The following is a 26549-nucleotide window of genomic DNA, read 5'->3' as shown; positions in this document are numbered from 1 at the left end:
TGTAAGGAGCTGTACACCACACACTCAGCTGTTTTCCCGTTGCATTTTGAATTAAAGTCTACATGAATCAAAATGGACAATACCTAAATAGATTTATCAGTGCACATTATTTAAAAAAAAAATTGAAATTTATTTTATTTTCGGCTGATGTCACCTTGGTCACATTGGTGGGGAAAACCAATTGTTAACCAGTATAGCTTTTTATATTACTGTCTCTCTAGGCCAGTGGTTCTCAACTGGTTTGGCTATGGGTCCCACAATTTCCCATGCGACCCAAATTTTTAGGAATTTGAACCAAGCAAATTTATTTCTTAAAAATGGTTGACACACACTCAAGTACCATCCCACTTTACTCAAAATACACATAAATTGTTAGAATATCACTAACACTGATGAATAAACAGTTTAAGGTAAGACTATTAAATGGAAGTCTTAGTTTTCATAATGCCCTAGAGTTAGTAAATTGGTATAAGCCACCACAGTCATATAAAATATAGAATATAACCAGGGCTTGACATTAACTTTTTCGTTCACCAGCCACTGTATCTAGTGGTTTTCCAAAGTTACTAGCCACTCAGCACTTTCACTGGCCACAATTTTGCTGATTGGGAAATTACATTTTATATGATTAAAGTTGACATTGGTATGCTAAAATTACTTGATTTTGAGTCATTTTACTTGATTTAGCTAGATTTAAAACGCTTTCAATCTTTCAGATGCAGATTGACCACCCAAATCAAAACTACATGGTATATCAGCTGGTATGTAGGTGGGCAATAAGACCATAATATGAGAAATTTTATAATTTTATTTTTTTATAAAGTTATTTTTGTTAGGCTATACAAAATGGGGAAAAAAAAGCAAATTACCAATACAATAGTAAACTAAATCATTTTTTTTTTTCTGTTACAGTAGGTTTATTTAACATATATACATTTATTTAACTGATGGATAAAAATTTATTACAGACAGGTATTTAATTGGGCTGCTGAATGCATGTATGTAATATACTGACACATTACATCCACTTAAGCCATAACCGACTGTATTCACGCGAGATACTCCAGACGATGGACATTTTGACATTTGTGTGTGCGTGTATTTGACTATTCAGGCGCAAGGAGAACTGATCGCGCACGCGAGAGAGCGCTTATGTTGTGTCATTCAGCGCTATTCCGCCTATCCCACCTTCACTAACTGCACGTTCATCGATAACGAATTGTGATTGAATTTGAATTGTAATTTTGTGCTAAAACAAGCTTGGCTACCTTTGATTAGGCTGTAGGCTGAAATTATATTCAACCCGCCAAAGTGGCTAGTGGCAGTGGCTGTCTTACCCGCCACAGCTGAAATCTACCCGCATTTGGCGGGTTGGCGGTTGTTAATGTCAAGCCCTGAATATAACACAAAGTGAATAAACTTATAAAATCATGTGGTATTTTGGGGTTACGGAAACAACAGTAACCATGCTAAATACACAATACTAACATGAACTGTTAATAAAACATAGACACTGATCCTGATGAATAGAATGAACATCATACCTGCGTGCAAATCCTTCCCAGCTAACACACGACATACCAGTTATTAATTGGAATTTATTGGTACTTTTTGTCATTTCATTACTAATTGACAACATAACTATGATGTTGTATGCTCGTAATATAAAAGCATCCGCCTCTGCATTTGCGTGAGCACAGTATAACATCTTTTTTCTGAGGTGGGAGATTTATTTCATAACAAGTGACTAAAATAATGACATATAGCCTGACAACATCTCAACTGACAGCAGATACTGAATCAGGATAACGCGTTTTTCTTTACCGGAACTGCGTCTGACAGAAGAGTCAACAATACTCACAAGTCTTTCAACCAACTCAAAACGACCCTTTTTTCTTGTGACCCACTTTAGGGTTTGCGACCCACCAGTTGAGAAATACTGCTCTAGGCTATGTACATAACTGTTTGTGAAAATTGTTTCAATAACTGGTTCAGATAATTCGCATGGATGTTCTTGGTGGGACATACGTTCCTGAAGCCGCCATATTGAGCGGCTTCACGATTTCTCCCATTCATGTATGAGTGGACCATTTCTGCATCATACAGTCTCTGATCATATTCTGCCAAATCATATGATGCTAATGAGATTGCCTTGCCATAATAGAAAACTTAATATAATTATAATAATTAGGAAATTGCATTACTGGCTCCAGTCATCCCAGTTTATTCATTTTTATGTTCTGCAGGGATGCAAACAGGTAAGGGGGGAAAAAGGTGAGAACATTGCGTGGGGTGGGGTCATGCAGCATACAGATTTTTTCTTAAAGTTATTTACTTTACATGCTCATTTGTAATTACTTTAAGGGATTTTTTTTTTCATTTATTTTTTATTACCCTATATGTCCAAAACTGTAATTTTTCACGAAAAAATTAACATATTGTTGCAACATTTTACCAAAATCAACATTTGAACAAAAAAGTGCTATGCAGGATATTTAAGACAATATTGGCTGATTGGATGGCAATACTGTTTGCCACATCTCAGACCTCAAATACATAAAATATTACCCATTATAGTAGTATTGTCAAAAGTACCAGTACTTCGGTACCAAGTCGGTACTGAAATTTTGAAAATGTGACGATACCAGCATTTCTGTAGTACCGGGAGTACCAAGTATCCGGGTATATTCGGTACCCACTGATAGGGCTGTGCCAGTATTTTACGTGAATATGACACGAGTGAAGCACAAAGCTTTGTTTACAGAAGAAATAGGCTAGGTTAGCAATTAAATGTGACATCACAGCCATGGAAACATTTTGTTTCATGCCGAATGAGAGAGGTACGTGAGTCCATACATTTAAGCTTAGTCGGCTTTGTATTCTGTTTTGCGAATCGTGATCTGGTCACTTGATTAGCAGAGAATTTAACAATATTCCATTAGTTATTCTACTGAACATGGAATCTCTGTTTCTTTTCCCAAATCTTCACTCATGCAGGGGATTATAAACGTTTCTTCCTTTGGTTCGCTCTTAATTAGGCCTGTTATATTCACATTCTTTAATGTGGTAAAGTAGAAAAAAACACCGTAGGACAGAAACCTTTTTGCTTGCACGTCAATTTCTATTTAACACAGTTTGTGCTTGTTATTAGACTTGATAAGGCACGTCAAGTTTATTTGTATAGCGCGTTTCACACGCTGGTGATTTTTAGTTTCGCTTTCTCTGGCAGCGCAAAATCAAACATAGCCTGAATGTCTGAAGATAAAACGAGCTCTTCAGACCTTTCACAACAAGTGTCAGTTGCTTGTAACATCAGGAGATAACATGAAGATATTATTAAAGAGAAATGGTCTCTTTCCTGCTAGTGTCCCACATCAAAGCGAAGAGCAGTAGGCTATATGACGCATCTTTGTGTAGAAATAAAAAATGAATGTTTTTTTAGAATAATACTCAACTTTCTTATTATTTAGGTTACCATTATTTACAGATATTTATTTAATAGTTTTACAGGCTGTAGTGTGTCCTTTCACTGAAGGAATAGCTAAAATAAACACGCACGTCTGTTTCAAAATGGATGTTTGAGCATTTGTTTATTTATTTTTTTATATTTTCAAATTTATTTCATTGAGGTGTGTATATATATATATATATATATATATATATATATATATATATATATATATATATATATATATATATACACACACACACAAACATAAACACACACACTCCAAATATTTGATGTAGCCTATGATTACCATCATATTTAATGTTTTTAAAAATAGGCTAGTTAAATAAAATAGTAAAATTGTTCCGACAGATTTTCCTGTGGTACCGAAATTGGTACCGAGAACCGTAAAATTTTACTGGACTACTGAAATTTTGGTACTGTGACAACACTACATTATAGACATGGTTTTTAAAGTAAAGAGTAAAGGAAACACTGTACAGTACTTATTGAAACAACCAGTTCTTTATTTACCCTTGTAAGTTCACAAGTACCCTTGTAAGTACCCCCCTCCATAAAAACACTTTCTCATTGGATCTATGCAAATCCCATAGGTGACCTATCTTGATCTCAAAAAGGTGAGTTTGCATCTATGATATCTGTGTCAGATTGAGAATTTTTTGGTTTTCTAAGAATTCTGTGAGAATGTGATGAGTCACAACGTCTAGACGAGAGTTTACCCATCGTTCTGCATGAAATCGAAAGGTCATGTGGTTTGGGGGTCTCATGTTGTTGTAAGAATTACTGCCATCTATTGGCTAAGAGTTGTATCTGCTTCATTATTTCCACTGTGCTCCTGTTGCTGGATTACACTCTGTTCACAGCTTTACCTGAAATAACTAGTAGACCTGAAATGAAATACCATACCATATAAATTGTTTTATTGATTCTTTCTCGTGTTCTATTTCTTTAGGAACTTGGCTGCTATTCAAGACAGGGAGATCTGCTGCTACTCGATTTCCTGCAAAGAGAAAGATAACATTGGTAAGTAATGTTCCATGAGGATGAGCTGAGTTTGCTGTATGATGTTTCCAGTCTGCTATACTTACATGGCACTGTTATGTCCCCTGAACCTTACAGACATTACGCTTCAATGGCTAATCCAGCACTCAAAGTCAAGAAGAAGCTGAAAGTGTCTTCAGAGGGCCCACTGTCTATCCGCTGCCATGTTCCTCTCACAACGCATCCTGCTCACTTTGTGAAACTGTACAGTTCTTCATACCGCTCCCCTCACACTACCCTGCTCGTCTGCTCCCGTAACTCTTCACAAGCTCCTCCTCCCAAACTGCATCAGTCATGTCAATGATACATCAGTCGCTAAGAAAGACGCTAGCCTACAGAATGAGTTCCTCCACCTCTCACGGCCTGCTGTCAGATGAACATTATGGATTCATGGTTTTGCAAATCCCCGCAGCTCCAGTGGTCTCCAGTTGGTGTTTCCTGGACAAATCTATTGAAAAACTGAGAAGAATCAAAACTTTAATATAGTGTTAAGCCTTTTTTTTCTCTCCAGTCTGTCAGATTATGCTCATGAGAGTGTGTAATATCATTTGGACTGTTGCTTTTATTTCTTGCCATTTCTCTTTCCCCCCCAAATCGTCTCTTGAGAAATCTGTAATATTTAAATGAGGAGCAATCTAGTAAATAAACAGCTCAGCAGAAATGTACAAATGATGATCAGAAAGATTTTTACAACAGTGAGAGTACGTATATTAGAGAGGATGAATGTTTTGCTGGTAAAGGTTTTCATTTAGCTCAATGATGTCTTGAATCCTGTTCATGAGCTGAGAGAGAGTAGGTGAAGTTAAAGTGCCTTGTGCAGTGTACCTGTCCCTCAAGCTAAACAGTATACCGGGTGTGCCTGCCTGGAACTAGATTGAATAAAGACAGCTTACTTCGAACTGCAAGAACAGAAGGCATGCTTTTTAAGGTAGATTATTGTACTGTTGTCATTATCAACTAAATATTTGTGAAAAGAGGCAAATGTTGGAAACCCCACTATTATAAATGCACTTTTGTAAATACAATGAACCAATAAATAGATTGTCAACATGTAGGAGGAATATTGCATTGTTGTGGCTGATTTCATTTTATATCATGTTGTGGTCATTCAAGTAGTCATATCTAAAACTGAGCATTAACATTATACAGTACATCCTAAATATGCTATCTCAAGTTTTCAAATTTCAAGTTATAAAAGTGCAGCTTTTTTTTTTTTTTTTTTTTTTTTTTTTTGTAATTCAGACAGCTAATACTAAAAACAACAAAAAACTGCTATTGCTATTTCCATTTAAAATCAATCTACAACTTGTTCTCTTGTTTGATTTAAAATGTTTTTTCATAAATTTTGTAGTTACTAAAAACAGTTAAAAGTGCTATTTATTACTGTTTGCATAGTTTCTAGTTTACGTATATCAACATTTTATTTGATGTTAACGTTAACACAACATTCTAATACTGCTACTATTAATAAAACTAATTTAAATTATTTATTTATTTATTTTAAATATAAGTATTTCACTATTTATTTATTATAATATACATTTTTAAAAAACTTTTTTTTTTACCAGTATCATTTAGTATTATTATTATTAGGTCATAGTAGTAGTAGTAGAGGTGGTAATGGTTAACTAACAGTTGTTACAACTAAACATTCAATATAAGACTGTATGTACTCCGTAACATCACACATGTGATTTTCTCATTGGCTTAGAAACGCAGGGATGCTTTTATTTTAGCTGCCACGACATCTCCGCTGCTTACTGCGTGTGTGAGTTACGCCTATATCAACTATTCGCCCTCTCCCTCATGACGTTGACGGTGGCTGACCAATCAGCGTTGAGGATCAGGGAGGGGCTGGTTTGTTGACAGGAAGTGTTTGAGAACTGAAAGCAGGAGGAAAACTGTTACTTTTGCGCTTCGGTAAGTCGCAACGTCGAAGTAAATTATGACTTTTAAGGCCGACAGAAGGCAAAGATGCAATGGAGGTCAATAGTCGTGGGTCTTCTTGTTTTGAGAGTGCTGCTGAATTGCGCGGTGTGGCTAGTGTTTGGACTGGGACCCAGCTGGGGCTTTGACTTCCCCATTAAATTCACGTTCAACTTGCATAAAATTGAACTTCTCAATGATGGCGAGAGAGCTACCGTCAAAACTAACGCCTGGCCACAGCATATGTACGACCACAGAAACCCTCAAGCAAAGACCTGCTCCAAGATTAATGGGAATTCACCAAAGAAATCCTACCTCAGCTTCTTTCAGGAGGGCAGAGATGAATATGACCGAAAGTACAGCTCCTTCCCTGACGCGCTGAAAGTGAAGATGAGGGGAATGGCGCGAGACATGTTTTATTTCGGATATGATAACTACATGAAGTTTGCCTTTCCAGAGGATGAACTGAACCCTATAGCTTGTGAAGGTCGAGGGCCTGACGTGCTCAATCCGTAAGTTATTGACTAATCCATAGCAACCTTTAAAACGTCTATCTAACGTTTCATTAAACCACACACACAGACACACACACCTTAAAATGTGCTGTAAAATGTCATTATCCTTGCTTTTGGATCTTTTGATATCTGTATGACCTGTGTATATGAATATATTCATCAACACTTTTCAGAGTTTCTTTATTACTTTTGCTTCTGGTAAAGAAGTTCCTGTGAATCAAATGCACGTGTTCCAAAATATGTTGCTAATCAAGCTTTTTCCTTTAGTCACTTGATAACAGATGAGCAACAAATAGAAACTTTTTAAGACAGCCCCAAGGTCTGTGGGTAGTAGACATTTAAAGGGATAGTTCTCCCAAAAATGATTTTTTTTTTTTTCTCAAGTTGTTCCAAACCTCTATGAGTTTCTTTCTTCTGTTGAACACAAAAGATATTTTGAAGAATGTTGGTAACCAGACAGTTGACGGTAGCCATTGACTTCCGTAGTAGGAAAAAAATACTATGGATATCAATGGCTACCGTCAACCGTCTGGTTACCAACATTATTCAAAATATCTCCTTATATAACAGAAGAAAGAAACTATTACAGGTTTGGAACAACTTGAGGGTGTGTAAATGATGACAATTTTCATTTTTGGGTGAACTATCCCTTTAAGGCATGGAAAAGGAGAAATATCTCTTTCATATCCGGCACCACAGATTTTTTGGTTTTATGTACCCAATGTATTTGAATAATAACAGCATATCAAAAACTAATGGACCTAAGGATATATTTGCTTGTGTGTTTCACCTAGGTCAAATATCAACATCAATGATGTCCTTGGAAACTACTCTTTAACACTCATCGATGCTCTTGATACGCTGTTGGTAAGTCGGCCTCTTAAACAGATGACTTAAAGTTAAATCAGTTCTATTTAGTCCTCAAGAGTTAGAAATAATTAGTTAACACTGATAATTGCACAAGCCTTCTAATTTTAAAATAATTTGTTTGGTTTTCATACTATTAGTAAAGTATGTTTTGTGATTTTTTTTTTTTTTTTTTTTTTTTTTTGTCTAATTTTGCAACAAAAATCAGCTGAACTGCTCAATAGTATAATCTTCTAAAAATAAAATAATGTGAACCTTTCTGTTTATAGTCCAAAAATCCAGCACAGGGTTCCCTCCCAAAGATGCTGGTTTATGATTTATGAGTAAAATAAGGTCTGTGGTTTGTGTTACTTAAAAAGACTTTCACATTTTGTTCTACAACATAAATTACAGTCGTTTTTTTTAACTGTTGCTAAAATTAGTTTTGGCCATGTTTCATAAATAAGGCCAATTCTTAATCCTTCACTACAAGAGGGAGTAGCAGCTTTCTGTGTGTCCCAACAATCAACTTTTAATTTATCTGCACCTACGATTAACTTTGAGTTATCTATTTAAATAAAAATCCACATCAACAGATGTTAAGATGAGGCCATACAAACTTGTCTTGTTCGAGGACTATTAATTACAGATAATCTCAGGAATTCCTCACTTCCGGGTCACCTCAGCTTAATTCAGAAGTCATAAACATGTACTGTACATTGATGCATAATGTACTACCATGTTTGTTTTCCATTTCTGCAGGTGCTTGGAAATGTGACAGAGTTCCATCGAGCTGTTAAGCTGGTGATTGAGACAGTCTCTTTTGATAAGGACTCCACTGTTCAAGTCTTTGAGGCCAACATTAGGTGCAGTATTTCCCTCTTTTATTCAGTCAGTAAAATGTCAACACCCTCATGAGACGATTAGTTAAAAAAGGAAATCTATCCATTCTCATTCAATCATTGTATGGAAATAAGAAGTATGAACATTCTCCTTTTTTGTTCTATGGATGAAATAATGTTATAGAGGTTTGTCAGGTTTGTGTAGAGGCTGATCTGTTACTGTTTCCATTCACACTTAAAAAAAAAAAAAAAAAGTGTTCAAAACGGCATCTTTGTTGTTAACTACCTATTTCCGCACAGAGGAAGTAACTGAAATAATTGTTCCCTTTTTCAGAATCCTTGGCAGTTTGATCTCGGCCCATATTCTGCTGACTGACCCACGACATCCATTTGGGGACATAGGGCTGAAGGACTATGACAATGAGCTGCTGCACCTGGCACATGACCTAGCTGTTCGACTGCTACCTGCCTTTGAGAACACTAGCACAGGCATCCCCTATCCCAGGGTCAGGCCTACTTACAAAGAGCTATTTTAGAGACATGGCCTAATTTTTGCTGCATTTGACATTTGTATCTTATCATGTTTTTGTGCAGGTGAATTTAAAGAAAGGTGTCCCTCCTGACAGCATTAATGAGACGTGTACGGCAGGGGCGGGCTCTCTGCTTGTGGAGTTTGGCATTCTTAGCCGTCTGATTGGCGACTCTACATTTGAGTGGGTCGCCCGGCGGGCTGTTAAAGCTCTGTGGAACTTAAGAAGCAATGAAACTGGGCTGTTGGGTAAGTGGTTTTAAGTTTGTAGTCCTTCCTTAAACAATAACTACAGGCTACAGGCCTTCTTATCTTTTATTTGTGATCACATGCCTTTGTCTGACCAGTGATGATACTTTTGTCCCTTTTCCAGGGAATGTGGTGAACATTCAGACTGGTCAGTGGGTGGGGAAGCAGAGCGGTCTTGGTGCTGGCATGGACTCATTCTATGAGTACCTCCTCAAGTCTTACATCTTATTTGGAGAGAAAGAAGATTACAGGATGTTCTCTGCAGCTTACGAGAGCATTCAGAGTCACCTGAGAAGAGGGTGATTATAAACATGTGCATGTGTGACCACAGCTGCTTGTGGCTGCAGTTTGAGCTTCCAAAGACCAAAGGAGTTTGCATGCGGGTCTCTAACCACCTGCAGATAAAGTGTGTCACCTGGAATCTGTGGTTGTTTGGCATGATTTGCAGCCAATGAGTGTATTGCTTGCAAGTTAATTCATTATAAACATTCTTGGATGTGAATGCGTCATTCAGATTGGTTAAGGTCTAGACTGACATTTTAAGGTTTTTATTCATTTTATATAGCTACACAGATATGCAGAAGTTCTAGCGTGACACCTCACACCTCAGGGTGTGCATTAATGATTCCTTATTAAACTATTTTTATGCTTTTGTTGACAAATCCTGGTTCTAATTGTGCACTTTTAATTTTTTTACCTTTTACAGAAGAGAGGCTTGTAATGAAGGAGAGGGCGACCCACCTCTCTATGTGAATGTGAACATGTTTAATGGACAGATCATGAACACATGGATTGACTCTCTGCAGGCATTCTTCCCTGGGCTACAGGTCTGAACTGTGTCTTAATTGTCTCCTGCTTCTCTCGTTCAATCTCTATTGTCTTTATATCATCTAATTACAGTACATTCTAAATACAGTCTAGCCTTAGATCTTAAGTAATCAAGAAAAAAAAGTTCTAAAACCTTGCATTATTACATTATAATAAGCAATAATATACATTAACATTAAAAAGTTTGGGGTCAGTAAGTTTTTATTTATTTATTTTTAATACTTTTAATCACCAAGGATGCATTAATTTGATCCAAAGTGACAGTAAACACTTTTACATTAATACAAAAGATTTCTATTGCAAATATATGCTGTTCTTTTAAACTTTGTATTCATTAAATAATCCTGAAAAAAATGTCAGTTTCCATAAAAATAATAAGCAGCTCAGTTTTTAACATTGATAGTTATTTTAAATCATAATAAAATTTCACAATATTATTGTTTTTACTGTATTTTGATCAAATACATGCAGCCTTGGTGAGACTTCTTTTATAAACATTAAAACATTTTTGACAGGTAGTATATACAGGGCTCCAGACTGCGACCTTTTTTCCTGCCGGTGCGACTAAATTTTTTTTTTTTTAGAGTGGTGCAACCACCATGTTGCCCAACTGACAAGAGCTGCCATTTCCTTTGCATATGAAAAACATCAAAGAAGCAATGGTACATTTTATAAGAGTAGAATATTTTCCCTATAAAAATGAAGTTTTTGTACATTACTGTTGTTAATAAAAGTTAATTTTATTTGCTTCTCAATTCAAGCTCAGTGTTTTACTGTCATATTTCCAATAAACAAACATGTAATATTATTAGAAACTGCACTTATTAATGCAAAACAATAATAATTTTATAATTTAAATTTAAATGAACTTTTTGATTAAAAATCCCCCCAACTCCACCAAATCAGGTGCTGGTGCCACCATCTGTAGACTGTCTTAGTGGCATGAATGAAGGCTTTATCCCCCCTGAAAGACATCAAATAAAGAAATTAGTCTAACCATAGACTAGAAAGTAGTCAAAGAAAATAGTCTAACCGTAATATGAAGCGATGCCTATAAATATGAAGATTGAGGCATTACATTTACAGTAGATTTGTTCATGTTACATCATATTTATAGTCATTTTCTTTTATGCGTAGTTTGCAGTGTTGAGCATTATAGCCAATCACACCACACATGTTTCTGTTGAGCTTAGGAATGCATTGTCCAATCAGAGGTGTTGTGATTCGTCACTGAGCAAATGCAATGAGGGTTGCACACGCTCACTGACTGAATTCTAAATCTGAACTCATGCGAATTCTCTCTTATCATAAACAACAAAATTCAGAAAAGATGCAAGTAAAAGATTAATCTTGCAGTATAGACAGTTTCAGAGATTATATGGGGAGTTTTTGCGAAAGTGCATATCTCACAATTAGTCATGGAGGTCATGGACTGCTTCTGTATTCTTTTGATCACTTTCTTAATGTAATAGCTATATTCCCAGTTTGAATAACCATTTTGTTTTTCATGCTAATAAAATTACCAATGTTAAGTCTTTTTTTCTAATCCGTAAAAAGCAATAAAAAAATTCATTAACGGTTTTTAGCTTGTTTTGTCTTAAGCTAGAATATGATGTCCTTTCTCCCCACCAAAAAAACTTTGTCGACTTAATAATCATCAGTACAGTTAATCTCAGCAATAATCAGCCTTAATGATTTTGTCATGATATTGCAGCTTCACCCCTATAATGACTTCAATGTTTTTTGATGCAGATTCTGTTCCACCTTTGCAGTGAAAAAATGGCTTTAGTTGATGGTTGAAAAAATTTCATTCATAACAGTCTTTAGAATTGTGATTGATTAAAGTAACTGGTTAAATGTAGGTATTTGATTTTGAACAACACAGATACACAGATTCAAGTAGATTTTAATAAGGTAATTATAAAAAATTCCCCTTCAAAAGTAAAAAACAAAACAAAAATGTGTGTATTGTGTCGTTAGCTTAGTATTCATATGCTCCCTGTTTATGTATGAAGTTTTGTTTCTATTTCCTCTAAAGCAGCTGCCTATGTATAACAAAGCAATTGTCTTAGTAATAAACTTTCTGATCTAATATGAAAATTCAGTTGTTCAACTAGTTGAACAGTGTTTCAGTTATATCTGTAGATATTACTTTACTCTAGCGCATACAGAACTGGACTTTGGACTGTTGAACTAAAACTAGACCTGCTGATAGCCTTTTTTCATTCAGGTCATTAACCAGGGTTTCTAACCAAGGACACATTTCTGTTGCTCAGGTTTTGAATGGAGATATTGAAAACGCCATTTGCCTTCATGCCTTCTACTATGCAATCTGGAAGCGTTTCGGGGCTCTTCCTGAGAGATACAACTGGCAGCTTCAGGCCCCAGATGTCCTCTTCTACCCTTTAAGACCTGAACTAGTGGAATCCACATACCTGCTCTATCAGGTACAAACCTTTTCTAACTGCTGTTTTTGGATTATAACCAGATTATAACTCTGCAGCATTACAGTACAATTAACGATGAACTTGTCTTTCTACAGGCAACCAAGAATCCTTTTTATCTTCATGTTGGGATGGACATTCTTGAAAGCCTCGAAAAAAATACTAAAGTCAGGTATGTGGATTCAAATGTCAGGAAGTGATTTGACTGGGATACTGGCATGTTCTCAGGACAGATGTTTTGTTTGACTGTTTCTCAGGTGTGGTTATGCCACTCTCCATCATGTGGTGGATAAGTCCAAAGAAGATCGCATGGAGAGTTTCTTCCTCAGCGAAACCTGCAAATACCTTTTTTTGGTTAGTTGTCTGTTTCTATATGTTCTCCCTTTTAAATTTTTCTATTCTCACTTATATCTAGTCATTTTATAAACTATAAACAAGGTCAGTCATGTTTATCAATCAAACATTGTCAAGTTTCATGCAGCTGCCATGTCAATCACTAAATTATATTTTACAATAATTTACAGCTCTTTGATGAAGACAACCCGCTGCACAAGTCTGAGAATAAGTACATCTTCACTACAGAAGGCCATGTAGTGCCGATAGATCAACGCTTCAGAGAGAAAAGTTGGGAAGAGCAATTCCCATGTGAAGAGCCCAACAAAGAGCCCCCAGCCAACATAAGCAACGTAAGAAATTGGTTTTATACACACTAACAGTCGCCCCATTTATGAATATAAATAGAAGTGACTCTTTGATCCCAGTGAATCTTTTGAGTCATTCATGAATGCAACGTCTTTAATCTGAAAGTCTTTTATCTTTTATTATATTTGTTCAGGTGTAAATTCATTCAGACAGCTTGTCCAGTCAATTATGTGCTCCTTCACAACTTGCCCTTTATGGATATTCACTTAAATGCTGATTTTTCTCATGCTATAGACAAAAAACACCAAAAAAAAAAAAAAAACCCAACAAAAAAAAAGCAGTCACCTCATTTATAAAGGAAGGATTCAGTGCTTAGAAGTGAATGATGATTCATTCACTGAAAATAGTTTCTTAAGACTGCACTAATAGTGAAAATATGTGAATGAAAGGAGTCATGACATGGATTTTTTTTTTTTTTTTAATGTTCTTTGAAGTTTACTTATGTTACATTTTTTGACAAACATATATGCTGAAAAATGATTATTTTCACCCCCATTCTGACCCTCTGTCTGAAATGATCTGTTTTTAAGGGGCGGCCCCTTTAGGGCTTGTCAGTAAACGGCCACTGTTATGATTGGCTAACGTCATTGCATAGAAAACTGTGAGTAAGTGTTTTGAAAACATCCATTTGAAACTGTAATTTACAGACAAAGCATTATGAAATCACACTTACTCTTTGTGATGCAGCTGCTGTCAGATCCAATTCAGTTGGCTTCTTCATCTTTCAACAAAACTTTCTTTGCAAACTCTCCATTACACTGTGCCTCATTTCCAAAACAAAAGGCTCCGAATAAACATATGATCCTCTGATGCGATCTGGGACGCAATTAAAATAAACCATCCATTTGTTTCCGATGCTGGGACCCTTCTGAAGTCTGTAGAGAGATGCAAATGATCTGTTTATACTGGATGCGTCAAAGCAAATTTTCTTTCACTCTTCCATTTGTCCCGTTGTCAACAGTCTCAAGATACGCATGTGTATAATGTGTTCAGTGTAGAGGTCTTCACGGGTCCAAAAATTCGAAGAGACCCGTAAATGTGCTACACGAAACCAACCCGGACCCGACTATTATTTTGAAAATTGGACCCGGACCCGTGCAGAACCGAGAAATGCCATAAATGTACTACCCGGAACCAACGCGGACCCGTCTATTATTTGAAAGCTGGACCCGAACCCGGCCGGGAAGACACAGACCCGACTGGACCCGATCGGCACATAGGTCTATTCCACAGCAAATGGCTATTAATAAGTCAATAAACAAGTTGCAAAAATAAAACGTTTTGTCTTACTTATAGTAGCCTTCTCCCTTGTACCTGACTGTGATCGAGTCTGACCAAAATTTTAGATATAACAAGATGGTTCATTCATAAAAATAGGAGAAAGAAAGTGGGCTCGCTTGAGACTGCACATGCGCGTTAACTGCAGCAACCTGAAACATAAGCTTTTAAACGCATTTTTGAGAGTCATAGAAAACATTCATGTGATAGTTCATCTCAGATTTTGTTGCTGATTTGAAATATGTTATTTAAATGTGAGTGTGCAAGGCTGCAAGCAGTTTCTGAGATTTGAAGTTTGTTTGCATTACTGTTGCACACAATAGGAATAGGGGAACTCGATGATCGACCCGGACCCGGCTGACTATTTAAAATATAGACCCGAACCCGTATGGGTCCCGGGTCGGGACCTGGGTCCTCGGGTCTCGGGTACTCTTTGTAGACCTCTAATTCAGTGTAGACCATGTCAGTGTTTATATTGAGTTCTATTTGCTTTTTTACTCGACTTTTTTTTAATGCTCAATGTAACGCGACTCTCATCTGGTATAGGCAAATGTCAGTCGTTAAGCAATTGAATGCCAGTGGGTGGGGCCTATGGTGTGATGATGTGTGTATATATATTTGTTGATGTCTTGCTCTGGAGGCAGTCATATGCAAATGTATTTGCCTGTGTGACATCACAGATCCTGCAATATCAAAACGAGCCATTTTTGGAGCTTAATAAATGCTTTGTTTGGGGGGACATTTTAAGCTCTGAAACTTGCAGAATGTTTTAATGGTACAAAAACCTTGCCTAAAGGCAAATTTGATTTGCCATGTCATGACCCCTTTAATTTAATTTTTTTTTTTTTTTTTTTTTTTTTTTTAATTAATGAATTACAATCAGCCATTACCAGCTTTGTTTTTGTTTTCTTTGTTCAGCGTCTTAGGGCACATTTTCAAATCTGAAAATATAAACAACTCATTTAAGTTAAAAACAACATTTTAATGTTGTTCAAAGTGTTTAATTTGGTATTTTGTCAGGGACATTATGAAATCTTGAAAGTGGTCATAGAAATAAGAATGACATATTTTCATTTGTCCAATAGTGTGAAAGGATTCCTGAAGAGAGACGTTATGGCCTTCCTCTAAAGAGCATATACATGAGGCAAATAGACCACATGGTGGGGCTGTCCTGACATCAGTACTGCCCCCTGGAGGTCTCAACACTTACAAACCCCCTGGAGGGGTTCAAAAACTCTCCGATCAGAGAACTTTACAGTCTCTTTTTGCACATGGAGTGGCAAGGTATTTGGTCAACAAATCAACCAGTATGTTTTGTTGTGGTGTTGAATTATTATGATTTTTTTTTTTTTTTTTTTGTGTACACGGAAGTGTCATTCTTAAGCTGGACTGGGTTCGGTTACATTCAGATCCAGCCAGCAGAGTCCACAGCATAAAAAAAGTACATTCAGGGAAGTTTGACTCTTCAGAATCGTAAAATACATTGCAAAACTGTTTTTTATTCATGGGGAAAGATCGGCTTCTGCGTTGTGCATCGAGTGTTTACACTCAGTGTGTTACACGTTTTCTTCAGTGCCATGTTTAATGAAACTTGACCTAGTATTATAAAGGGCTCTAATGGTTTGAGAGATGGTATGAATGTTTCAGATTTTCTTCTCAAGGAACAAGCTCTCAAATAAGCTTTATACTAGAAAAACAGTTGTTCATCCAGTATACGCCTTTCAGGAACATGCACAACAGATGGGCTTCATTTATTACAAATCAAACTGCATTCTAATGACTTTTTTCACTTTGCAATATGACACATTCTTCATATATTCATTGTTCATTTTGCACCTTGGTTTAGCAAGGTGTAGAACACTGTGGCCTATTTTTTTTTTAGTGCATTGCATGATTTCATATTTCCAGCTGTACCCATTCTGTTGTTGCTGTCAGTGTATTGTGATCAAATTAGAAAGGTCACGTAGCATACATGTTTGGTAAGTTTAAAATCTCCACTCATTCATGTACTTTGACAGAGCAAACCTCATATAATTTGGTACATTTCGCACAGCAGATCGAGGAAGTGCCCTAGATTCTCTCTCAATTAGGTCTGGACAACTAGTGATTACTCTCCACTCCTCTATTTTGTGTGTAAACAAACAAGCAAACAATGTAACAAAAATCTTGGACCAAATATTACATTATTTAACAAAAAAAAAAAAAAAATGTGCCTTTAACAAATTTCATTTTCATTTTTCTTCAGTCCTCAGGATCAGTAGTTTGCCATAATGCAGTCACTCAGAGGTGATATGCATGTAATGTGTCAGTAACATTAACTTTTTCTCTTTTAATGCTTAAATGTTGGTGCATATGTTTTCTGAACAAAAGTCGAAAATAAGGGATTCTGAGTGTGATCAGCATTCTTATGAGAGAATTCATTTCGTTTGTATTACAAATTATAATTTCCTTGGGGAACATATGGAGGATACTCTCAGTAATTAGGGGTTGATATTTATTCAGATTTGATTTTATCAAATACAAGTATTCTAATTAAAGTTGATTAGATTAATGTTGATCTGCTTGTTGATTTTATTGTAATTTAACCTTTAGTCCAAAGAGACGAAGGTGGATGTCTACACTGTGCATTTTATCAAATCAAAATTAAAAACATGACTTGACGAAACTGTTTGACAGTCTAACATGATTGAGTTGAAACTGCAAAAGGCACAAAATAGAATCTTTTTCACATCAGTGAGTGAAACTGTACAGTCATTCTAATAAGCACAGTTTAAACTGTAATTAACCCCCCAATATTTGAATATAAATATGTTTAGAATATTTATAACACTGTAATACAAAGCCACTGGAACAGATCCATTAATAAACCTGCAGATAATGTTGTTAGGGGGCATCCCATTTTTATAAATAATTAAATAATATATTTTTTATATAATTAAACAAAAATAAAATGTGTTTTTATTATATAATTTATATTTATGATTAAAATTATATTTTATTATATTAATTATTGTTATATCTTTAAATGTGCATATATAATTGTTTTAATATATGAATTAATAATAAAAAAAAATCTATATTACTAAAACAAATAATTCTAAATTAAATTAATGTTATGGAAGGTGTATATGCTAGGAAATAAATTATAAACTAATATTATAATTAAATATAAGATAAGTATAAATCAGTAAATTGATGATAAAATGTATATACAGTACTGTGCAAAAGTCTTAGGCCACCGTTTTAGCAATGATATAATGACCATATATAATTATTTCTCACTGTCTTTATTAGAATATAACCAGAAAATACAGTAAATTTGTATGCAGTATTAAAAAACAGAAAAAAAATCAGAAAAAAACAGCTTTTATATGCTAAAGTGGCAAGTATTTAGTGACCTCCCCTTACACGGTTGTCGAAAACTAAAAAAAAAAAAGTACTGGAAGGCCAAGAAAACTAAACTAAAAATCTGATGAGAAGTTTCTCCGAGTTTCATTTTTGAGAAAATGGAAGAAGTCTAAGAGGTCACACTAAATACTGATTTTTGTTTAAAGAAACATTTTTTTTTTTACATTTTGTGTACATATTTCCTGTATTTTCTGTTTGTATCGTAATAAAGAGACTGAAAATGAAATGTCATTAAAACATTCCTAAAACAACAAAGCTGGTGGTGGCCTAAGACTTTTGCACAGTACTGTAAATATAATCAATATTTATTAATAACATACTAATATATTATGTAAGCACACCCGATCATCCCATCATCAACCAGGACACTTAAAGGACAAACACATCAGGTTCAGTCTTTTCTACAGAAGCTTTATTCATTCAATTTACATTTACATGGATGTTTATGGTTTTGCAGTCAGTTGTGCCCTTTTAATCAATATTCGCTGTTGTAATTTAATCAATTCACTCAAACATCGTTTCTTGTCTCAGAGCTAGCTAACCGTGCTCCTGAGCTAAGCATCTTACTGAAATATGATTACAAGCTATCTTTTCATCCAAGTCATCTGTCTTACATAGAGATTCTGATCATGGGACATAACATGATATAACCCCTCTGTAAATAACAGAACTTTGCATCCCAGTAAAGTTTTCTCAATCAGCTTAAGTATGAACTTTATACAGTTAGTACCTGCTATAACATATAACTGAAATACTCTTCATAATGTGCTCTTGCAAAACATTATGCTGAAGTGCATATGCAGGTGTTTCAGAAGTTTCGTTATTTGGTTTGCAGCTGCATGTAGTTGCAAATCTACAGGATAGATCACTGCGAAAAACTAACAGGGCCAAACCCCAAACACCCCTCATAAGAGCCAGGTCTTCAAACAGTGTGATGCTGCATGTGTTGTTATATATGACTTGCTGCTATGAATATGTATTAGGCTCTGATATTTAATTAAATGCAGAGTGTTTAATCAAATGTATATCCCAACTGCAACAATATCATTTCTTCTTCTATATGCAATCAATTCAATTCCCTTGTGTGTGTGTGTGTGTGTATCTGTGTGTGTGTTGGAGAATTCCTCATTACCCAGGGAGGAAAATGAGAAGGGGCAATGGGTCAGTATTGGGTTTTGTTGATTAAGCCACTCTGTAAAAGAAGAATGACATTTTAATTATGCACGTATAGAAATTGTATTGATGTTTGATATGCTAGAACAACATAATGCAATACTTATCATATTATATTACTATAACAATATATTCACCTCTTCCAACAAATGGCTTGTTTAGAAGAGACCGCAGTCTTTGAGATTTTCTTTGATGATAATGTCTGTTACGGCATCAAACACAAACTTGACGTTCTCTGTGTCTGTGGCACAGGTCATGTGGGAGTAGATTTCTTTGATGTCTCGTCGCAAGTTCAGATCTAAGAACTGCACCTTGATGTAGTTACCAGCATCCTCAAAGGTGTTGGGACCTGAGAGAGGTATGCATTATATTTTTAGCATAGTTTCGCATATCACATCACAGAAATAGTATCCTCATTTTGACATTTGGTTCTTAATAATTAGAAGTTTTGTTCCATGATATATCTCCACTGAAAATTTGTTGATGTTCAGTTAATGTCATTTTTAAGAACATGTATGTTAAAGAATCAAGCTTTTTGTTTCTGGTTATATTGATGCTGTTTTGAGGTCTCACCATCATAATCAGGGAAGCACATGCTCAGATGAGCTTTCTTGATCTTCTCCAAGAAGACATCCTTCTTGTTGAGGAAGAGCACAATGGATGTGGTGGCAAAGTAACGGTGGTTACAGATGCTGTTGAACAGGTGGAGACTCTCATGCATTCGGTTCTTTGGTTGAAAGTACAGGAAAAACAAGGTTTCTGTTACTAAAATGCACCAAAGTAATACTGTAGTTTATGTAAAACTTCTAGTTAGGTTAGTTAGTTTCATTCTTGGACCACAAATGAAAATTTACCACTTCATCATCCTCCACCAGCACCATGTCGTATGCGCTCAATGCAGCGATGAAGATGATACAGGTCACACCTTCAAAGCAATGGATCCACTTCTTCCTCTCTGAGCGCTGACCGCCCACATCAAACATCCTGCAGATCAAGAACATCAGTTAATATGACATTGGTGTCCATTCTTATTCAGTTGTTCTTGAAACTTTTACATTGTTAAAAATGTTTTTTTTCTCGCTTTGATTCTTGAGATGATGAAGGTTGGGCAGTTTAACTTCATGCCATTGTCATCATTGAGGAGGCTCTTTGTGTTTTAGGTGACTTTGTTTAGTGTACCTGAAGTTGAGGTCCTTTAAGCCGAACTGGGTCTCGATGATACCGGTGGTCTTCACTCTTGATCGCAGGACGTCCTGTTCAGTAGGGACATAGCCAGGTTGGATCAATCTCTCCAGGTCACTCAGATAGCTTGGAGATAGAGTAGAGATAGAGAATCAATACAATATTGTCCTATACTTAAAATTTCAAAGATAATTTTGATCTTGGACATTAAAGCCTTGGTAACTGGTATTTAATGCTTTAAAAGACTAATTAGGGGTCCATACTATCCGGCAGAGTCGTTGAGCTGGTATTCGGAGGCCCTTTCAAAGCACGCTTGGATACCCGAGTCCTTCCACAACCTGAGGATGATGTCTGACAGCTCCTTGGGCATGGAGCCTTCCTCGATGGTGTCCGCTAAGTGCATCAGCCTCCTTCCATCATCCTGCAGGAAACAGGTAAAAAGTATTGTATCTAAAGGTGTTTAAGCATTAGCTGCTACACAAACGCCTTGAAAGTGAGGGAGTGAGAGCTCTGATTTTAAAGAGAAAAATAAAAATACTGTCATCATTTACTCACCCTCATGTTGTTCCAAACCTGTATAAATTTCTTTCTTCTGCTGATCACAAAACAAGATATTTTAAGGAATGTTAGTAACCAGACAGTTGACGGTAGCCATTGAAGTCTATGGAAGTCAATGGGTGCCGTCAACTGCTTGATTACCAACATTCTTTAAAATATCTTCTTTTGTGTTCAGCAGAAGAAACTCATACAGGTTTCTTCTGCTGAGGGTGAGGAAGTGATGACAGAATTTTCATTTTTTGGGGGGTGAACTATCCCTTTAAATCCTGTATAATCCTTTGATAGACATGAAAGAGACTATTAAAAGAAAGAGACTATCATTCATGACCTCTCATAATAATTTAATTTCGTAAATCTTTCAGTTATTACAAACAATTGTTTTGTTGTATAATCTGACAAATATGCTATCAAATTGCTTTCATTATGGTTTTGATGAAAGAACAATTGGCAGGAGATTTAAAACAACAACAACAACAAAAAAACCCACCAATGAAACACCTTAGAGTTATATTACATTGTGTACTATGTAGAGTGAATTCGGTTAATGTGGGACATCTATGCATTTTTACGTAGGTCTGTTACATTTACCATATTCTAGCTATAGGTTGTTATATGTTTGAGGTATGTTTCTTAATTTATATTAATCATTTGATACAATGCACTCAAAAACATGTTTTTACATTGTACTTAAAAGTACCTACATGTTATTACATCTGTAATAAAGTCCTGATATTACATTTATAATTACAATGTTGACCCCTCAAAGCCTTAACCCATTAAACCTAACCAAACCTGTCCCTAACCTTACCCGTATCCCACTTCAATAGTGTTGGTAGCACTTTATTTTACATTCCTGTTTCGCATGTACATACTATGTACTTATTGTAGTAATGACACTAACTGGGTAATAACTAGGTACTAACCCTGAAACTACCCCTAAACCTATAACCTTTACCCCTATAGTTACCTTACATTACTCAGTACTTTCGTGGGTAAGTACACTGTGAGTACATTGTAAGTGCACATACTGTAACAAAGCGTGCGATCAAAGTCTTTTGCAACACAACATGAGTGCAATATGTTCGGTTGCACTTTATTTTACAGTATGTGTACTTACAGTGTACTTACTCAAGAAAGTACTGGGGGAATGTAACTACATGGGTTAAGGTTAGGTTTAGGGGTAGCTTCAGGGTTAGTACCTAGTTATAACCCAGTTATTGTAATTACTATAATACATTTGTTTTGATATAACTACATAGTAGTTAAACACTCCTGATATATTTTTGCATGGGCAATACCGTGGTACATTGGTAATACAATGGTATTCCTGAAATAACCTAGGTGTAACATACGATAATCATTCAGTACTCTGGTATTACCCTCTGATATCATCATTGTGCCATGGTGTCACCAACTGTATATTCCATACTGTAACCTTTTATTTCTGTAAATGGCTAATGAATGCTGTAGAGCACCTGTGCAGAAGCATCTCCATAGGAAATGTTGAGTGTGGTCATGGCCCTCACAATGGCCAGGATAGACTGCAGGGTGTTGCTGTAGATGATGATAATGAACTCCATACACTCTTCAACGGAGTAACCATCTTTGTGAATAATTCTGTGATGGAAAATAATTGACAATTAATTGATGTAGTTATTAATTGGTTATAATAGAAAAGAGCACTTAATGTGAATCATTATTGAAGATAGTCTCACATAATCCAATTCATTGTATTTTCATGTTTGTTTTCTCGGCACTTACTTCATCTGTTTGACAATTGTGCTTTTCCCCGACTCACCAGCACCTGAAAGGAAAATAGTAATGGATAATTAATTAAGGTTATTTCATTCATTCATTCATTCATTCATATATATATATATATATATATATATATACAAAATTTAAAATAACTTTTTATTTTAAAATGTAATTTATTCCTGTGATGGCAAAGCTGAGTTTTCAGCATCATTACTCTAGTTTTCAGTGTCACATGATCCTTCAGAAATCATTCTAATATGCTGATTTGCCACTCAAGAAACATTTCTTATTACCATGTTATGTTTAATATTTAATATCTTTGTGGAAACACTGATATATGTTTTCAGGACTCTTGATGAACTGAAAGAAGAGAACAGCATTTATTTGAAATATAGAAATTTTCAACAATATTATACTTTTATAATATAAAAGTACTGTCCATTTTGATTAATTTAATGTGTCTTTGCTGAATAAAATTTATTTATAAAAAATAAAAAAACAATCGTAATGACCTGACCCAAACTTTTGAACTGAAGTATATGAATTATATATATTTTTTTCTCTGTGATATGCGACTCAGGCGCGTGAATTTTATGAAGTTGAGATTCCAGACTGTAATAGTAGACTGTTCAAGTTATGCTATAAAGGGGAGAAATAAACATCATGAGACCAAAGTTATGAGACAAACTCTATCAGTGTTTTGAAAGGATTTCATGGAGAGTATTAATAACATTTCTGAAATTATGTGCTCAATTATGAGCAGACTGAGTTAACAGTAAAACTCTCAGTGCTGTATTCTGCCAAAGTGAGTGTGATGAGAATTGGTTTCTGTTTGTTTTAATCTGTCATCATGAAATCAGATTGTCAACCAATCCAGGGACCCCCAATATTAAAAAGGGTATTTTTTTTTTTTTTTTTTTTATCAGAATTTTCACTAAAACATTAACACATACCACATAAAAAAAAAAAAAAAAATATATATATATATATATATATATATATATATATATATATATAAAACAATTTACAATATGTTGTACAGTATACAACTGAGCTCCAGGTCTGCAAATACCCGGCTGAAAACCATAAATCTACATTGAGCCAGTGTTTTGAGGGGTAAAACCTCAGTGGACCTCTGAGATTTGTCAGACTGCAGATGTTTGTTTAGAACAGTTGCACAGTAATATTTGATTTATTTTGGCATGCGTAAGTGAATTAATGCCGGAATACATGCTTCTTCTCCCCTCTGTCTTTGTTTATCTTTTGGTGGATTACATTAAGAGGCTTGAGGCTTATTATTCTTGTCTTAAGCCCCTTCAAGCTTGATGTGCCATAACCCTGACCCACATCACTTCACGGACAAAGACACGGGCAGTTATAAATGTACATGCATACTTGAAAAATGTTTTGAAATTATTTAATTGAGATATAGAGACTTTTATAAACTATCCGGTCAATTTTGTGTCCCCAGTTTATTTAGCACTACTTTGGTTTGAATTTCAGTAAGACAAATTTTGATTAGCTTATTTCTTGTATGTAAGCTTTAGATATTTAATATTTCTTTCATATCACAGCAAAGAAATTACATAAAACATAAAATGTAGTTCAGTCATTGCCTGTTTATTATGACGATTTAAATGGGAAGGCTATACAACGAATCTGCAATATACCATTTTCCAAATCTAGCAAATTAGCTGTTCTTCATGTTTGACTTGAACAATCATTTGAGTCCCCTCATGCGTTGTTACCTAGCAGCAGAAGTTTGACGGTCCTGGCATCTTTGTCGGCGTCCTCTTTCAGCTTCTTCTCTAGCTCCTTGGAGTGCTTCTCCTCTGCGCTCGCCCCGGCCCCCATACTGACTCTTGATTAGGAAAAAAGAAGTCCTTCTGGATAACCACTCGCTTGCACAGAGGCCTCCAGGTGCTGTCAACGATACAGCTCACACCACGACTGGATCTTGGTGACCTGGTGAATTGTTTCGAGTCTTAGAGGGATTTTGGGGATGTCTCTGACCACCTGGGTTGGTGGGGCCAATGAAGAACAAGGACAGAAGGCATTCAAAGCATGGAGAGGTCATCTAACCTCAGATTTAGGGAGAAGGTGCTGCGCTCAGCAAAAGGCGCTAAGCTGACCAGTGTCTTCACGAGCACATTAAAAAGGACTGTGTGAGTGGTGTAATGTGATATTATGAATGTTACAATTGTTTGTCATCAACCGATGCATGTTATGCTTTTCAAGAAAAGGCAGAAGAAGACTGAGAAGTAAATGGGTCTCGTGTTGCCTGCCATTGTGGTTTTCTCTCTCTATATTCTGATAAAAATATGCTTGATATCATGAAAGCAAATTGCATCTGTATGGCCTAAATTTTTGACTTTTCAAAATAGACAAAGATTTTTTTTTTTTTAAATAAAATGACTGAATGTGAAGAAGTTCTGCAATCTCCATGAGTAATTCTAATCTCACCTTCCCACTGTAGTCATCAGAATCAGTTCGCATTTTCCATGTAGTGTACACAGAGTGCAGCACAGCGTTTAAAGAGCTTTAGTCTTTTACCTGACAGCTCATTGACCCCAATCTGAAGATTGATACATTTTAATCCACAGGCATCACAGGAACACTTTCTTTGATGTACTTCATTAGTAGCCAATATTCATTTCAATGTATACCTGAAAGAACCATTAATGCAAGTAATGTTTAATTATATGATCACGTTTATCATGCTAAACATTTAGTTTAGCTTAAAAAAAAAAAAAAAAAACTAAAAAAATGAGTGCTAAGAAAGATTTCATTGGCTACACTGGGTTAAAAATGTGTTTGCGTACATCTGGGTATTATTGAGTATTAACAATTTATTAACAGGACAATGAACCGTCACATTATTTGATAGATTTATCTTGGTTTAGTTCAAAGAATTTTGAAATAAAGACATTTCTAGATGTTTTTTCCAACTTTGAGAATTTGTCACAATGCTGCAGTAACAAAAAAGTGCTTTAAAAAAAAAAGTTGTAACACTTTATTTTAGTGTAATTGTTACATGTAGTTACTGTAGTAATAACTAAGGGTTAATTGCATGCAATTAACCCTAAACCAAACCCTCATCCTAACCCTAACCCTATAGTAAGTACATGTAGTTAATTATTATTACTCAGTACTTAAATGTATAATTACACTGTAACACGGACACCTTAAAATAAAGTGTAACCAAAAATGTTTTCAATTCAGTGATCAGAATTATTGGTTACACTTTATTTTAAGGTGTCCGTGTTACAGTGTAATTATACATTTAATTAACAGCATTTACTTGCTATATAATTAGGTTTATGGTTAGTTGTTTGTAATTATGCATAATTTACTGTTATTACTACAGTAAGTACATGTAACGTGTAACGAGGACACTAAAGTCTTACTGATTTTTTTTAAAAACTTTTTTAACTTAAAGGTTTACAAATATTGATTTAAAATTATACCGTATGGTATGACATTTGCGAATTAAGACCATTTTAGCCATTTTTGTCACTTATGAATAGCAGAAAGCATGTTTGGAACGAGAGCTTTAGTATTAGTACTAAAGAAAATGCCATTTTGAGGCACAAATCACACTTCATTATCATTCATCTTGTGAATGACCCTAAAGTAAAGTTCTCAAATAATGTACTATTTTCTCAGTTCATAAAATATTCAAATCAAGCAGCTTCCTTAATCCACTTTTGGTGTAAAGTGAAGAAGCTATTGCTTTTTTATACACTGTAAACTCATGTCTTTTTCAATCTAACATTAAGACTACAATTATATAGTACAATA

General features: G+C 35.3%; 3 protein-coding genes across 6 annotated transcripts in view; 2 read left to right on the top strand and 1 right to left on the bottom strand.

Annotated features, from left to right (window-relative positions):
* Positions 1-5571, top strand: part of arl8ba (ADP-ribosylation factor-like 8Ba) — a 14631-nt gene extending 9060 nt beyond the window's left edge. Inside the window, exons 5-7 of the mRNA XM_051897812.1 lie at position 1; positions 4422-4492; positions 4589-5571. The exon at position 1 is cut by the window's left edge and continues 67 nt beyond it. Of these exons, the coding sequence (XP_051753772.1) occupies position 1; positions 4422-4492; positions 4589-4638 (122 nt within the window). The 3' untranslated portion in view covers positions 4639-5571. The remainder of the gene's footprint in view (positions 2-4421; positions 4493-4588) is intronic.
* Positions 5572-6317: 746 nt separating this feature from the next.
* Positions 6318-20891, top strand: edem1 (ER degradation enhancer, mannosidase alpha-like 1). Of its 4 annotated transcripts, XR_007930691.1 has the most exons (13): positions 6318-6948; positions 7746-7818; positions 8560-8663; positions 8974-9145; positions 9234-9417; positions 9542-9716; positions 10124-10244; positions 12522-12692; positions 12788-12861; positions 12947-13043; positions 13214-13375; positions 20411-20526; positions 20706-20891. XR_007930691.1 is itself a non-coding variant. In XM_051897809.1 (12 exons), exons 1-12 carry the CDS (start codon positions 6485-6487, stop codon positions 20447-20449), a joined length of 1836 nt encoding a protein of 611 aa, XP_051753769.1. In that variant the 5' UTR covers positions 6318-6484; the 3' UTR covers positions 20450-20540. The 4 variants fall into 4 exon arrangements, 3 of the variants coding, with proteins under 3 accessions (XP_051753769.1, XP_051753770.1, XP_051753768.1); XM_051897809.1 differs by lacking the exon at positions 20706-20891 and having other exon boundaries at positions 20411-20540; XM_051897810.1 differs by lacking the exon at positions 20411-20526 and having other exon boundaries at positions 6319-6948; positions 20706-20838.
* gnat1 (guanine nucleotide binding protein (G protein), alpha transducing activity polypeptide 1) lies at positions 16804-25885 on the bottom strand. Its single transcript, XM_051897813.1, has 8 exons — positions 24497-25885; positions 22752-22794; positions 22466-22607; positions 20696-20853; positions 20430-20558; positions 20105-20234; positions 19824-19977; positions 16804-19599 (listed from the first exon to the last, which is right to left on the bottom strand). Exons 1-8 carry the CDS (start codon positions 24600-24602, stop codon positions 19409-19411), a joined length of 1053 nt encoding a protein of 350 aa, XP_051753773.1. The 5' UTR covers positions 24603-25885; the 3' UTR covers positions 16804-19408.
* Between the last annotated feature and the right edge of the window lie 664 nt (positions 25886-26549).

Source organism: Ctenopharyngodon idella, chromosome 6, assembly GCF_019924925.1.
Source record: "Ctenopharyngodon idella isolate HZGC_01 chromosome 6, HZGC01, whole genome shotgun sequence".
Taxonomy (NCBI): domain Eukaryota; kingdom Metazoa; phylum Chordata; class Actinopteri; order Cypriniformes; family Xenocyprididae; genus Ctenopharyngodon; species Ctenopharyngodon idella.
The sequence above is the reverse complement of the archived record's forward strand: the minus strand, read 5'-3'. Positions and strand labels throughout refer to the sequence as shown.

Bases quoted from the DNA above. Each gene is read 5' to 3' on its own strand.
- edem1 (XM_051897808.1), top strand. From the start codon at position 6,485: ATGCAATGGAGGTCAATAGTCGTGGGTCTTCTTGTTTTGAGAGTGCTG. The intron at 9,146-9,233 runs GTCAGGCCTACT...GTTTTTGTGCAG, and splicing joins CAGGCATCCCCTATCCCAGG to GTGAATTTAAAGAAAGGTGT. The intron at 12,693-12,787 runs GTACAAACCTTT...GTCTTTCTACAG, and splicing joins CCACATACCTGCTCTATCAG to GCAACCAAGAATCCTTTTTA.
- gnat1 (XM_051897813.1), bottom strand. From the start codon at position 24,602: ATGGGGGCCGGGGCGAGCGCAGAGGAGAAGCACTCCAAGGAGCTAGAG. The intron at 20,854-22,465 runs GTGCTCTACAGC...TGTTTCCTGCAG, and splicing joins ATGGAGATGCTTCTGCACAG to GATGATGGAAGGAGGCTGAT. The intron at 20,235-20,429 runs GTACACTAAACA...CTTGATCTGCAG, and splicing joins TTAAAGGACCTCAACTTCAG to GATGTTTGATGTGGGCGGTC.